Raw genomic sequence first — 16,189 nt, 5'->3', positions numbered from 1 at the left:
CATCTGCCCTCTGACTGTTTAAGATTATAATTTTCTAGAAACAAACATGAAATAAAAGAGTATTTAAGCAAAGTATTTAGGATCAGTCATAAAAACAGTCAACAGTCAACAGCATAACAAGGAAAGTATCCAATGCCAGTTTGTTGATTTCCATAACTGAGTTCTACACCAGTTCAAGTTGGCTGGCCTATGTTAACTGTTCTTACTTTGTTTTTTTTCTTCTCTTTCATTGAAATATATTTTAAGAAAAAAAGAAAGGAAAAGGGGAAAAAACAGATTAGAATCTTAGGAAAAAGCAGAACATATAAACAGGAAAACAGTATGAGTAAAGGATAAATTGGACCTAAATTTGGAGTGAACTGTCAAATAGTTGGGAAGAGACTATTTTGCCAGTCTGAAGATCTCAAAACTATCTTTTATTCTTTCAGGCTTTGGGGAAACAAGTAGGCTGAACCCTACTGAATGGATTTTCTAGTTATATGTTGTCTTGGGGACCGCTCATTATTTCTTTTTGAGTGTTGTATTTTTTTATATTTTAACTGTATGCCTCCCAGAGTTGTTGGGAGTTGAGAAGCCCATAAAGTCTATTAGTACTACTACTACTAATAGTAGAAATACCTCTTTCTAATAATACCTTATTATAGTAAAGAAATTCTTGCCTTCCAATATAATCATAATAATTCATCTCTCTCACCTTGACAAATGCCATTTATTTCTGGGCACTTATTAGGACATATAGTAATTTCTATGTGTATGTATTATTGTGTTGTGTGTACAAGGTGTGGAGATTATCAAGCAGGGGCATTCATCTGATTTTTTTCAATAGCATTAACAATCTATCGTTGGAAGAGAATATTTGCAGCACATGGTACAGAAATTGAGGAATCTTACAGAAGTTTCACTGGCTTGTGTATTTATTATACTTAAGGCTCTTAAGGGAGGTTTATACAGTTTAGAGGTTATATTAGCTCATGACCAATAAAGACACTATTGAACAACCAGTTCATTTTTACTGAGACTTTTCAGGGATAGGTAACCTCAGGGGTGAAATCCAGCAGGTTCTGATAGGTTCTGGAGAACCAGTAGCAGAAATTTTGAGCAGTTCGGAGAACCGGTAGTGGAAATTTTGAGTAGTTTGGAGAACCGGCAAATACCACTTCTGGCTGGCCCCAGAGTAGAGTTGGAATGGAGGTTTTGCAGTATCCTTCCCCTGCCATGCCCACTAAGCCACACCATGCCCAACAAGCCATGCCCACAGAACCAGTAGCGACAATTTCTAGATTTCACCACTGGGTAACCTCCATACTAAATATTTTATGTTCAATTATTTTGTGGGTTGGAAACTAGCATGGAGAATTCCTGTGCTTGAAGAATCTCAATAAGGATGAAAACTAGTTGTGTAGTACCTCCTAGTGATCAAGAGTTAACCTATTATCAAAATAAAACCCGGGCTGGAAAACAACCAAAGTAAAGCTGTGAACCAGCCATTAGAGTTAGGAGTGGAGGGAAGCATACGATAGGTAACAGTTAAAGCAAAACTGTGAACTAGCCAAAAAATAAAAAGTTAGGAGTGGAGGAAAATATACCTGGAGAGCAACTGAAATATAGTTGTGAACCAGTTAAAAATAGAGGTTGGAGCAGAGGGAAGCATTGCTGGGAAGCAACTATTTGAGTTGCGAACCAGTTTCATAATAGATTTAGGAGGATTAAAGGAGATAACGTTGGTATGCAGTTAAAATTATACAGTGAACCAGCTCAAATAAGTAAGGTCAGGAATGGAGGAAAGCATCGCTGGAAAGCAACTGATTAAGTTGCGAACCAGCCAAAAAATAAACTCAGGAGGAAGTGGAGGAGACAATACTGGAGAATAGTTAAGCCAAACTGTGAACCAGTTAAATAAATAGAGGTAGCGGAATAGAGTGGCGGAAAACACTGTTGGGAAATAGCTATTATGAATCAGTTAAATATTAGACTTTAAAATAAAGTATTTTGGGAGTGACAAATTTTAGATGGAAATGTTGATTGACTTAGAAACAACTAAGAGAGGAGGAAAATATTTTTTGTCAAGATTATGGATACTAATTGCCATTTAAAAGAGATACAATATAGACTCGATGTAATCGGTCTTAGAAATGAGGAATATATATGAAATATTGATTTATGATAAATATTGTTAAAATGACAAAGATTTGGAATGATGTCTATTTGGAAATAATTGTTTAGAATTTAGGGTGACATAGCGGAATGTTCAAAATCTAAATGTTTAGAATAAGATTTCTTTTTCTTTTTTTTCTTTTTTTTTTTAAAGAGGTAAATGGATAAAATTTGGAACAAAATTGGTTGAGGGTTGTGAGTAATTGTATTTACTTTATTCCAGATCAAATCCTTGCTCTAAAAAGATGTATTTTATGTTTCATGTTTTAAAAAATAAAAAAAACTTTTCAAAAAAATAAAAATAAAACCTTACTACAAACCTAGTATGGCATAAACGTTTAAGTAGTTCAGAGCCCAGTTCATCAGTATTATTTGATGAAAAGCAAGTTAGTAGACTTGTCACATGCTTGTATTTCATGATAATTATTTTTAGCACGGTTGCTAATCCAGCAACTTTCCTATGAGTCTGACCGCAAGATAATTGTGTGTTAAAGGCCGCCGTGAAAGCTTCAATATCCTTTCTAAGTGGGTTTGATAAAAATAAAAAAGATCTAAAGATTTTTAATAAAGTATTGCTTTTAAATATTAACAGAAGGCAGCAAGTGTGATTTATTTGCAAGCTATCATGCTTGCCACTGTCTAATGTAAATCAGGACTATAAATAACTATCTGTGGGCTTCATAGAACAGATGATGCCATCCCTGACCTAGACATATAGAAGTTTTATGCTATGTTGATGATGACTAAATAGTATCTTAATAGAGTTCAAATATTCTACATTGTGTCAGCCTACATTCAAGACTGTTTTTTGCTGGCAGAAATGTTTTTTTTTTTTAAATGAAGAACAAATTGCAGGTACTTTTCATTGCTTTTGGAATGAAAACAAATCAAACCATTACCCAGTAAACAGCAGACCATCATTAGTGGGCTCACATTTTATTTCCCCCTTTGGAGAGCTTTCCCTCCCCCCAAAAAAATTGGGAAAAAGCTAATGGCCGAGGGCCTTTTTGAGAGTTCACTGACTAAAGTATATTCCACCCCCCACTATAATATCTATCAGTGTAATTTTTATATTGTTTTTATCCATTGAATTCAATGGCCCGGATTATTGGATAACAGTAGCCACCATTGTATACTTCATATAAACAAAAATTAAGACTAGCAAATTGAGCCCTAAAAATCCAGATGACCAGTAGATGCAATAAAGAGCTACCAGTAAGGTATCTTTTTGTTACCAGTAAGCATCCATTTCAATTTTTGTAACCCAGATCTGGTAGATTTAGTTTTTATCCTTGAATGAAAAGTATTGATCCATCTGAACAAAGTCTGGAAAGTGTACACTCTTTTCCACGCCTCCTCTTAAAATGCAGCCCTGTAGGAGCTCCATTTCTGCTTTTCCAGTTTTGAAACAAGAGATTAGAGATAAAATAACATGCTGAAAAAAAGAGCTTTTCAATTGTTTTTGTACCAGTAGGGAGAATGCGAAGAGGATATTGCATACACATAGAAGATAACTACACTGTTGAGGATTATTAAGAGTTCTGCTGTGAATAATATTTTATTTATTAAGAAAATCTATATAGCCACCCATTTCACATAAAAATATATATTCATGTGATATTCCCAATTTTTTATGTATGTGAGAAATATGCATGCATATCTACGTTACCAAGTTAAGAGCAGACTATATTAGGAACAGTTCATTCCTGGGTTAATTTGTTTCTTAAAAACCTTTCTCACAGACCTTTTAGGCTCTTCCTTCTGGGCCTATATCTCCTGCATCTGGGGCTTGTTTTTTCTGTAGTAAATGTCACTGGACACCAGCTCTTATTTATCAATTGGCAAGCAGATTATGTCTGCCCAGCAAAAGTATCATGAATGCTTGCTATAGAAAAGTTTAGCTTGAATGGATGAAGAAAATATAACATCATGTCATTCAAATACTGGTATTTCAAGAGCCGTGGTGGTGCAGTGGTTAGAATGCAGTAATGCAGGCTAATTCTGCTGACTGCCAGGGGTTCGAACCTGACCGGCTCAAGGTTGACTCAGCCTTCCATCCTCCTGAGATTGGTAAAATGAAGTCCCAGATTGTGTGGGGCAATATGCTGTGAACAGCTCAGAGAGACCTGTAAAACACTGTGAAGTGGTATATAAGTCTTATGCTTAGCGCGATTTCCAAATGAATGTATTTTCTTAGATTCAGCATCAATTCAGAGGAAATCTTTTCAAGTTGCAAATGAGTCTCCTCCTCAAAAACCCAGATACTGATGTGATCCCTTTTTGATATTACAGACTTGAGTCTCCGACACGCTCTTTAGTGATGGAGGCTCCCAAGGGAGTTTTGATCAATGCTGAAGCTGGCAACCTGGAAGCAACATGCAGGACGGAGCTTAAGCTGCAATCCAAAGATGGTGAGGTACGGAGAAAGTTCAGTACACCTCAGAACTGAGATCAGGACTCTGTTCTTGGTCTATTGTGAAGGCTGTCTAATTTGCAATGAGTACAGAACAAAGCTTGGTACATTTAGGCAATTTTCAGATTTAAAAATTGGATGATAATTCCATTTAGCACTGGAAATTCTCTTGGCAATTCCACTTAGAGTTGCTTTTAAAAAGCAAAATGGATAGCTAATATATTAAAGTTCCTCATCAAGATGATGGAACTCATTGTATGCAAACTGTGCTTCTCCCATACAAAGTGGCATGTTGATTTATTAGTGTTAAAAGGCTGTGATAATAGCAATGATTATAGGAAACAGATTTATGTAGCTCTAAAAATGAGTAGTACCACTAAATTCCCATTTTGCTTGACAGTTTAAAGTGAGTTTTTCTTGACCAGTATAATTACCTCTTATATCATTTATTTTGTGGTGAGCTGGGATTAACTCACTCCTATTGATCTGTAAAGCATGGCAGCATTTTTTTAATGTTGTTAAAACAAATTCTTTAGATCTTTGAAGGTATTTAGGAGTTTGCAATGATAGTCCACAAATTTAATAACTCAGACATTACTCAATAATCAAAGTGTACCAAGCCAATTTCAATATACTTGGAACTACACAATATTTTAATATTCAGTTGTCCTAGTTCAGCTTTTTGTCTAAACTATTAGCAGTCCATTTTACAGCTAGGGTTTTCTGGTAAGGTCTTCGCGGTCAAGATGCAAACAGTGCTTCAGAAGGTATAAACGCACAAACACAGCACCTCCTGCAATCCCTGGAAACAACTACATCTTTTCCCAAGATTGGACAAAAGTGCCAAACCATTCCAGATAAAAAACATGTATCTGCTTTAAGATGATGCATTCTGGTGGTATCTTTGTGCTGACGCATTTTATAAAGCATGATTTCAAAAATGGAATCCAAAACACTACATACTCGTAGGGCATGTCAAATTTTTCAACTTTCAATTTCCAAACAGTAGGGGTGCTCAAAAGTGACAAGCCTTGGGGATTGTAAAGATATTTTTGTTACTTTAATATAATTTAGATGTGCTGGGTATGTAACTATATAAATATCATAAATTCTTAACATTGTATTAGTTTTATTTGAAATGAATGTGCATAGTCCTGATTTTTAGTTATTAAAGGTATAGGTAAGGCAGTAACTATGACTAGCAGTTTCTGCAATGAAGGCTGTAAAAGTTTAACATTGCCCAATAATCAAAGTGTACCAAGCCAAGATAAATTTGTGGTTGCCTGGGTCTACCTCCCATTTTGCTCCATCAGTAACAGATAACCATGGAGGTGGTGTCCTATTCTCCTATCTCTCCTTGGTTTTCCCTGCTGATGATGGTAACAAACACATTCCAAACTTCAGCACAAGAAAGAAGAACGATTAAGTCATTTCCACCTTTTAAAATAGCCTTTCTCAACCTTTTTATAACCTGGAGGAATATTGAAATAATTTTCAGGTCTCAGAGAAAGGATGAACTCTGTAACGCACAAACTGAAGAGAAACACACAATCCAAATTCCTAAGCAAAGGAGAAGTCATGAAGCAGAGAAACAGTCCCACACGCCTGTCCAGTCTGAAGGACTGAGTCAAAAGCTGGAAGCCCCTAGCAACAGGGGCGGGATTTAACAATTATGACAGACTTAGTCCTTCAATCTGAACAGACAAGTACAACCCATGCCTGGTTGCTGACTCCACCCACAATGGAGAATTAGCAGTGCTGTTTTGAATGAACAAGTCTTTTTTTCTTCTACCTTTCAACTTACTTTCAAATCAGCTTTATTTCACTGTTTTTTTCAGAGAAACTTCCCATATTCCCTCTGACTATTTTTTTCCTCTATAGACTATTTTCTTGCCTTAGGACCATTTGCCTCACCAGGACCTTCACACATACTGCTTACCTCTGGCTCTAAACCTGGGCAACAGCCTCCAGATCTGAGGTTTCCTAACCCTCATCTCTAGCACATTGACTATGACAACAGTAGCATAACTTTCTCTTTATCTGTACCTATTAACTAGAGCTTTTCCAAAGATTTCACATAACAATAGACACAACAGCCCTCTAATCTCTAGTTACACACCCAGACTCTAGCAGACAAACTTAATTGCAATCACAATTTTCTGGCAAACTCCAAACAGCTTCCATAAAGCTTTTAATTACCATTCAAATAATAATTATTCCTAAACATTATTGCAACTGTCAAGCTGCACTTAATTTGTGAAGTAAACATTGAAAGAGTTCTGACCTAAATGCCTTGGTCCAGAGAGCTGGAAATAGCTATAAATACAGTGGCCAAGAGAGCATCTGAAAATACTCTATACATTTTTAGAATCTCACTGAGCCCTAACACTGAAAATAGATGCAGAAAGTCAGCCTCAATAAAACTCAGTTCAAGGTAAATTCTATCTGCACTTCTCTCTTTGTCTAGATTTCCCCCTTGTCTTACCTTTCCTATGCTTCTCTGTACATATTTTGAAAATGCATTATCAAAACAGACTCTTTTCAACTGAGAAATGACTGAAAGTAGTGTGTGGCAAATAGAATAGCCTTAAAAAATTAAATATTAAAAGCTAACTTGGATGAACAGCAACTCCAGGGCAATCTAGTTTTAGGAATTTGAATAGTAGGTAATTTTTGCTGTGATTAATTATTCTTAAAGGACATTATATATCAGCACAATCATCTTTTATCCCAATAACTGCACATTTTGTTGGTCACTTGTAATCTAATCATATTGCATTTTTCTAGCACTGAATATCTGCTTATGGAAAATTTAATTCACATATTTATATATTTCAAACAATGGATTTCCTGTGCGTCATTAAACTATCACAGAAAGAATAATAAAATGATATCAAAAACTACAAATAACAATGTAGAAAGAGCAGAAAACTATGTTGTTTATTATGGCAATTACTAAGGGCTTCTAGCAGTGAAGAATTTTTATACTGTAAACATTGTTCCACTTTCACCATTTATAGGAGAACAATTAATTTAGCTTGTATTTTCATTTAGACTTTCCAAATTAATATGCAGACTAACGCATTGAAATTTGTCCATTCTTACTTAAGACATAGTGCATGAAGAGGCATAATCATGGTCCTGATCATAAGTGCCTCCTCCTAGGATCCCAAATTGGCATAGGTATCTTGGAGGGGTCTTGTCTTCGCACTGCCTGACCATTCAGTGCTGAGGGATTATTTGCATTCAGACTTTCATTTAAAGGCAAATAGTATTGGGGATAGAAACATTTACAGTAGAATGTAGATATAAATGTGAAAATTGTTCATCACGTTTAGCACTGATATAAGCAGACTTATATCTGTAAGACCATGCTATCTAGCCAACATTTATAAGATGCACTATTTGATGTGAACTCTAGATGCTTCTCTATGCTATGGCTTTGTATAGGGCAGGGGTCTGCAACCTTAAGCACTCAAAGAGCCATTTGGACCCGTTTCCCAGAGAAAAGAAAACATCGGGAGCCACAAAACCTGGATGGGCATGGCCAACTCGATGTCACTCACTTCCACCAGTCACATGTCCCCTAGCCATGCCTACCAAGCCGGTCATTATGTCAGAGAACCGGTTGTTAAAAAACACCGGGAACCACAAAACCCTTTTAACATCTTTCTCTCCCTCCCTGCCTCTCTCCCTCCCCCCCCTTCTCTCCTTCTCTCTCTGTATCTCTCTATGTCTCTCCCTCTCTCCCTCTTTCTGTATCTCTCTGTCACTGCCCTGGCCACTTCTCCATCCCCCACCATCGCCCTTACCTTCTCAGGCCAGGTGAGGAGTGACTGGAAGGGGAGGGCGAGGGGCGGGGACAGCCAGTGGTGGGATCAAAGCAGAGGGCCCAAAGAGCCGCATGAGGCTCCGGAGCTGCAGGTTGCTGACCCATGGTATAGGGATAGATTCAGTTCAGCAATTTGCAGGAGAGTATTGGATGTACTTACACACACACATTTAAGAATGTCATGTATTATATGCGAAATTATACGGGTAAGTACTTAAATATATATAACTATAGCATAAAATAGTTGGGGTCTATGTTAATATTAGCCTAACTGCCAATTCTTCACTGAATGCATATGTATACTACAGAACAGTTAATTTACATCATGGGTTTTAAATCACGAACCTGACCAAAAGTAAAATTCTTTTTTTTTTCCCCTTTCTCCTTCATCTTCTCTTCCTTCTCTTTCAGATAAAGTTGGAGGCTTCAAAAATCAAACTACCTAGATTGCCTCAGGGATCCTACTCCCCTTCAGGATCCAATCAAAAAATCTACGAGCTGTGTGTATGTTCCAATGGGAAGCTGTTTCTGTCCCAGGCTGGATCTAGCTCCACCTGCCAGATAAACCCAAGTATCTGCCTTTGAAAGAGACTGTTTGCAGCAGACTTCATGGCAAGACAGTTAAGCTGCCACTTAATTTTGCTAGAACACAGAAAGCCTATCAAAGACTTGTGTGTATGTTTGGGGGGAGGGGGGCGTGTGCGTGCATGTGTGTGTGTGTGTGTGTGTGTGTGTGTGTGTGTGAATATATAAATATATAGATATATATAGATATAAGTATATATAGATATATATATCCTTTCCATAAAATGAGGTTTCAGTACAAGAAATTCCAGGGTGACCCTCTTGGTGTAGCATTTATCATTCCTGCATCAAAATGTAAGAACTATGAGTGAACTGGATGCAGATCTTTTCCAGAGTATTCAGATTGTTGAACGTATGTCTCCATTTGTCAATGGTTTTCAAGCCTCTCCAAATTTAAAGGCTAGTTCACATATAACATTTAATCTACATAACTCTAAGAAGAAATTCTATCATGTCACAAGAGGCCGCACCCCATGTTTAATCTGCCGTGTGTAAAGGCACTAGATCTGCAATTGTGGTATCCCCAGCTGTCTAGGAAAGGGAGATAGAGAGGTTACATTTATATGATGCTGAACACAGATTCCTGTTGGTGCTGTTGGTTCTTCTGTGGCCATATAGATATCTGTATCTGTGGAGAAAGGGTGTTGTGTATAAAGACAACCTAAATGTGAAACCAAAAAGGCAAAGGCAGCCCTCCTCATGAAGGTAAGAAACCAAAAAGGAAGGTAGAATATATCCAAGCTACAAGTAAAGGCTTTCAGTAAACAGAAGAGCAGAACGAGTTTAAAACATATATAAAACAAACCACTCTTGGAGCAGTTTACAGAGTCTGCATATTGCCCCCAACAATCTGGGTCTGCATTTTACTCATCTCGGAAGGATGGAAGACTGAGATAACTTTGAGCCAGTCAGGATCGAACTCCAGGCTGTGAGCAGAGTTAGCCTGCAATGCTGCATTCTAACCACTGGGCCACCATATACCATATAATCAGAAGAGGCTTTAAGAAGGGCCTGGGAATGGTGTCTTGGAAGCAAATCATCTGATCATTACAAATATTCCCTGCAAAAAAATAGTGATTAAGGAACAATGGTAGCAGCAAAAAGAAAAAACCTTTTCAATCATACTGTTAAAACCAAAAATCTAAAATGAATTGCACTTCAGAAAAGGTGATAGGAAGCATGTGGTTTATGATCTGCCCACCACGACTCTGCATCTTCTATTGTGGAAAAGGCACATGATTCATGCAATTGATTCCTTAGCTGATCCCCAAATGCGTTTGTAATAGTCTAGTAAAATAGAACTGGTCTATAACTTCCGAGATTTGGGGGAACACATAAGTTATTGGTTACTCTTCTGACAAGCTTGAAACTTCAAGCCAGTTTTGAGGCTTTCTGATCTAGAGCACACCAAGAACTTCCTAGCAAGTCAGCTGAATTCAGTTTAGATAACATTCTCACTACTGGTTTCAGTAGAGTTTGGATTAAGCCATTTCTAAATATAATTAGGTGCTTCAAGTCATCGGTTAAAAAGACTTGAAGACACCAGTAAAGTGCACTTTTGATGGACAGTAAAATGTAGTTGCAGATTAGATTTGCAGTGCAATCCTAGACATTCTTACCCAGAAGTAAGGTCAAATACGCTCTATGAGGTTTACTTTACATAGTTAGGGGTGCAGCCTTAGTGACTATATTAAGTCTTTAAAGCATTGGGTAACTCGGTGGTTGTTGCAAAGTACTTTTTGAGCTACTTCTATGCAAGGGGGTCACCCAGGATAATAATTGTATTGGGACACAACTATATACCATCTCTGTTAAAAGAGGGAGACTTGTGCCTATGCCTTAAGTCAATGCACTCAGCAAGGAGAAGCACATCAATATTTATCTTATTATTAAAACCATTTTATCTGATATTTTAGACTAAATGTTGGAAAGAATGGTGATTGTAATGTTTGGAAGATGAATGCGGACTTATGAGGTAGACTTAACTAAAACTGCCAAGGCTGAGAGGCACTGGTAACCTCAATCTTGTTTTTGTCTGAGTAATGAACATCTAAATTTATACTGAAGGTACAACTTCAAATCATCAGATGTGTTTGTGAACTGTGTTTTTGCTTTTGTTGTTCATTTCATACTGAATAGTGATTCACTGTAAGATTCATTTCATTAAGGAACATTTGTCAGGGTGCCCGTGATGGTAAATGAACTCAGTGCTGCAAAGGAAATAGTCATATTGCAGTGTGACAAGATTTTATCTTTTCCTCGATCATCAATTTTACCAATAAGGAAAGAAACAATTTTATCGAAATGAACTATAGGTGTCTGGGTATTTGCTTCTTTGTTTCTGGAAGGGCTTAACTTTCTGCTAGTTTAGTCTGTATATTAATTTATCTCCCGATATTTAGTTTGGTTGTTAACTAAACTGGCAGTAATGAAGAATGTTTATGGCGAGAGAAAAAATACAATAGCGAAAGTAAGACAAACAAGCCATTCATAACAACCGTCAAATGGTCTTTATAATCTAAGTTTAGGTGCTGAATTTGGTTAGAAATTTAAATTAGGCTCCCCACAAACAAATCCATATCACATAAACAGGACTCTAAAGTCTATTAATTCAGCCAGAATAGCTATTAATGAACATTGGGTTAGAGAAAGCTGTCTTAAAATTTCCATCCCAAAAGCAACAAAAGCTCTCATTGGAAAAGATGGTTATTTGCTTCCTTTGCTAAAAACTACTAGGCTTTAATATATTGTTCTTTTATCATAAGTAAGAAGGTGTTTTGATATTTGTAAAATTACATATAGTCATAGAAAACATTTCCTCTTTCTTTGCATTTTCCCAATCTAAGTTGTAGTGAGCTTAAATCTTCAAAGTATGATTTGTATGCAATGTATAATTGTACATAAAATCCCAATAATAGTATGACTGTCATTTTTTAACTGCAATGGTGGTTGTGCCAACACACCATGCTTTCACAATTAGCTTCCTTAAAGATGGCAGATACTTGCCTGTTTTGCAGGTAAATCTATCAAATCAGTCATGGGAAAGTTGGATGTCATACTCCAAACTATTCCAAATCCACTCTGTTGAAAAGATAGATCAATAAGTTTTTCCTTTTGTACTCTATATTGTTTTTTTTCCCAAAAGAAATAATATCCAATAACAAAAAAATATATGTTCAAAGTGTTAGGATTCAGTATTAAAATAAGTAATTGGTAATTTTTTAAATATATAGAGCTGAATTATAATTATTTAACTATTTGTATACTCTGATTTTGATCAGTCACAAATACCTTCCATAAAAAGTTAAGATTGTACCAATGTGAATGTTTTTAAATAAGGCATTATATATCAACAATTTGGACGCATATACAGTATGTTTTATGAATACTTTTAAAAACTGATACTTCTAACAAATGTTTGTTATTTTAATATAACAATAGTTTCCGTTTATATTCTTCTCTCTCTCCAATTCTAATTTTAAAAGAGATTTCTACAAGCTTCTGTGAAAAGTAATTGCAAAAAAAAGAAAACTTCTTACTCTAAAGCAGAGGTCCTCAACCCCCAGTCTGTGGATCAGGGGGATTCCACAACCCAGGAACCAAGCCATGCAAACAAGCAAAGCCCCATCCCTGGGATGCAGTCAGCACACAAAACCATGCCCCCTCTGGTTCACAGAAAAAAACTCTCTCCAAGGAACTGATCCCTGGTGCCCAAAGGGTTGGGGGCCGCTGCTCTAAAAGGATTGTTGCCTCAAATTTTGGAGTGGTCACCTCAAATTTTATTAGTGATTGCTCCATGAAAAAACTGTCCAGTTTTTCCATGTAATAACTATGGAGTTTGATGAATTCCACAGAAGTCTTGATGGACTGAGTTTACTTTATAGGCTTTATCTAATTATTTCAGCCCAATGCTATTTTCACTAGCATTTTTGTCCATTTTTCTCTCAATGACCACTAGTATTCATTTTTTGTTGCCAAGAAGAAGAAGTATGGACTTCCACTGAAGTCAAGCTAAGAAGAATATGCTGAACTGCTAGCTATGGGTATCCAAAGGGTTTTCTCATTAAGGATTTAGTATCAGAAACCTTATTCTCCAATTCACATTAGTTAAATGTAGATGATTTCAAGCAGTTATATTAGTTATTCGTTTTGCATTACAGCTATTTCTTTTTGAAATACTTAACAGTTCTCCTTGTTATATTTAGTATACCTCAACCAACCATAAACTCCATGGTTAAGAAGACAGGCCTGCAGTACTTTCAGCACATTTTAAAATAAGTTTACATCTGAGAAGTATGGTAGACATGGTTAATATCAATGGTCTGTACAGAAGTAACCTAATTCTATTAAATGGGAACAGTTTGCATTATTCTCTGATTTGGTTTGATTCAACGATCATTGTAATTTTTAAGTCAAAATGAAAAGTTATCGTTTAGAAAATGGTCACAATGAAAAAACATTCTTAAAAACAGTTACAACACTATATAGATAATGGTTGTTTATAATTAAAACAACTCATGTTCTGATGAGAAATTGGCACAATGAAATAATTTGCTATCAGAAGCTCCCAAAACATCAAGCATACAAAAATTGCATACAGATGCAGTTGCTAATGATCATGTTGTTAGGTGTGATATAGTCATTTTTTATCTCATATAACATGTCAATTAGCTATAAAATCATGGGACAACTTCTCTTACAATAGTATATCTATACCTAGATAAGCATACATAATCTACAGGGACTGGATACATGTAACCTACGTAAGATAGTGTTGAGATGAGATACAGTATGATAGCAGTTCAGAGGGGAATGTGGACTTGTTCTGTGCCATCCCAGAGGGCAGTACCAGTACCAGTGGACTGAGACTATAAGGGAAAAGATTCAGTTTAATAATGACGAGGATTTTCCAGATAGTAAGAGGCTGTCAACCAATGCAATAGATTTACCACATTGAAGTGGTAAATTTCCCTTTGCCTGGAGCTTTCAAAAAAGAATGTATAGTCACTGTTTAAAATGTTTTAACAGATCCTGTAACAAGCAGGATGGTTTTGCCCTGCATGATATTTGAGATCCCTACGAATTTGATGATTACAAAGCAGGGATCAATACCACCCAAGGGTACCCCCAGTAAAGGATGCCAACTTGGATCCTTTCCTTCCACGACCACATTTTAAAGCATTTTTATTTATTTATTTTTTAAAGTAACAAATAAAAATGGAGAAAAATCATGAGACAGCCAACTCTTCCAACATGTGTTCAACACAGTGCTGCTCACCAACTGGGAAAGTTTTCAATTCTTGCCTAGAGTTTAAAAAACCATGCATTCTGACGCACAAACCTTGGCTCCATATATAATTATTATTTCCTATTATTGTTTATTATGGTATTATTGTTTCTGTTTGATTAATTCCAATGTTATAAATGAGCACTAAAATCAAAATTAAGCAAGAGGTTCTTAAGCAACATAGTTCCACTTGTTCTTTAATGCTGAGGCTTCCCTAGTAGTAGAATATAAAGTCTCTCTATGTGTTAGGAAGTCATTTTCTGGCACACAAATATACATAAAATACGGGGAACAGTTGTGAGCCGTTTAGGCCCATAATGTCTTTCTTCAAGCCTTGGTTGCTTTCTAGAAATGCACACAACTTGAAGGTTGCTCAGTATTTATTAAAGTCTTGTGGGTCTTTGTGCTAATTACATAAAAAGCTAGAAAAGCTAGAAAACAGAATGGCAAATCAACTTTAGACTTACCTGTGGTTGAATATTTTTACACAATACCTTAATAGTTTCTACTTCCATTCTTGAACAGCCCATAACAAAATCTATTTGGAATTTAAATCCATGGTTTTTTTATTCTACTTTATGCAACAAATTGGAACAATTTACTCTGTCTTGCATTACAGGTGATCAAAAGATAGCTATCACGTCTTCTCTTCTGCGGGCTAAAAATACCAAATCATTCCTCATCCTAGTCATTTTTCCTTTTGTTTAAATCTGCTCTTCCTCCCAGCTCAGATCTTTTTCACATACGCTGTAATGAAAGTTTATCATTTTAAAACTAGTTGCAAAAGCTGTAGCTTGTATTTCTAATTACTGTGGACTTTATTAAATAACATACATAGATTTAAGGTGACTTTGAAATATTTCCCGATGTGGAAGAAACTGAATGTTGTCAGCAAGCTGATAAAGTATATGTAAACCTCCAAAAAGTTGCCATTTATAGAAAATAACTAAATGCATTGAAAAGGCAGAGACAAGTAATAATCAAGCCGAAAGGATAGATTTAGGCTATATTCCTAAATCTCTTTACCTGTTGTCAAACTCACTAAAAAAAAAGGAAATTAGATCTAGGTAGTTATTTATTAAGACTGCAGTGTTAAATATATATCTCTACTTAAACTTGGGGATTGGGGATATTTTTTAGCAACCTATATCCCTTGTTCAGATATTCTGCAGTTTGAAAATAAACATCAAACAAATGCAAGCATTTTGATGTTCATTCCAAAGGCAGAAACAATTACCAAGAATACCATTCATACTGGAGAAAGTGTTACTTGATATCCCCATATAGCTGCTTCCCCCCCCACAACAAAAAAGAAAGGCTGTAGCACATCCATGGATATCTCCAATTCTGTAATGGAATGCTGTGGGAGAATAAATTATGCTGCAGAGGTCAAAGGCACGATCAAACAACACTTTCTCCAGTATGAATGGTATTAATGGTAATTGTCTCTGCTTTTGGAATGGACATCAAGATACTTGCATTTGTTTTAAGTTTATTTTCAAACTGCAGATATTTGAAGAAGGGCCATAGGTTGCTAAAAAAAAAAAATCTGTGAAGTGAAAAGAAAAACAATTTGCTCATTTACATTATTATGTTCATCTAATTACAATTCCTGTTTGATTCATAATGCAATTATGCAGAAGTGCTTACAGGTAGCAGCATCTGGCTGATCTTGTATGACTCTCACACATATTTGGTTAGTATATGGCTGGGGAATCCCAGGGTTGTATTCTAGATAAGGATATTGATTTTTTTTTTCTGGAGGAAGGGCAGTAGCAAATTAGTGACATACTTTTGCCAAGAAGCCTTGATGCATGTGACTATGAAGTCATCAAGAGTTAATCCTGCCTTGAATAAGATATTTTTTATAAGTCATCCCAGGGATGTCAAACTCGCAATGACATGTTGTCATCACGTG

General features: G+C 36.1%; 1 protein-coding gene across 1 annotated transcript in view; it reads left to right on the top strand.

The window, feature by feature from the left end:
• The window catches only part of SGCD (sarcoglycan delta), a 202,020-nt gene extending 192,881 nt beyond the window's left edge, over positions 1-9,139 (top strand). Inside the window, exons 7-8 of the mRNA XM_070933852.1 lie at positions 4,447-4,570; positions 8,811-9,139. Of these exons, the coding sequence (XP_070789953.1) occupies positions 4,447-4,570; positions 8,811-8,984 (298 nt within the window). The 3' untranslated portion in view covers positions 8,985-9,139. The remainder of the gene's footprint in view (positions 1-4,446; positions 4,571-8,810) is intronic.
• The last annotated feature ends 7,050 nt before the right edge of the window (positions 9,140-16,189 follow it).

This window comes from Pituophis catenifer, unplaced genomic scaffold (genome assembly GCF_029215685.1).
Source record: "Pituophis catenifer annectens isolate HBS135680 unplaced genomic scaffold, rPitCat1.0.hap2 SCAF_2, whole genome shotgun sequence".
Lineage (NCBI taxonomy): Eukaryota > Metazoa > Chordata > Lepidosauria > Squamata > Colubridae > Pituophis > Pituophis catenifer.
This window is presented reverse-complemented; position numbering and strand designations above follow the sequence as displayed.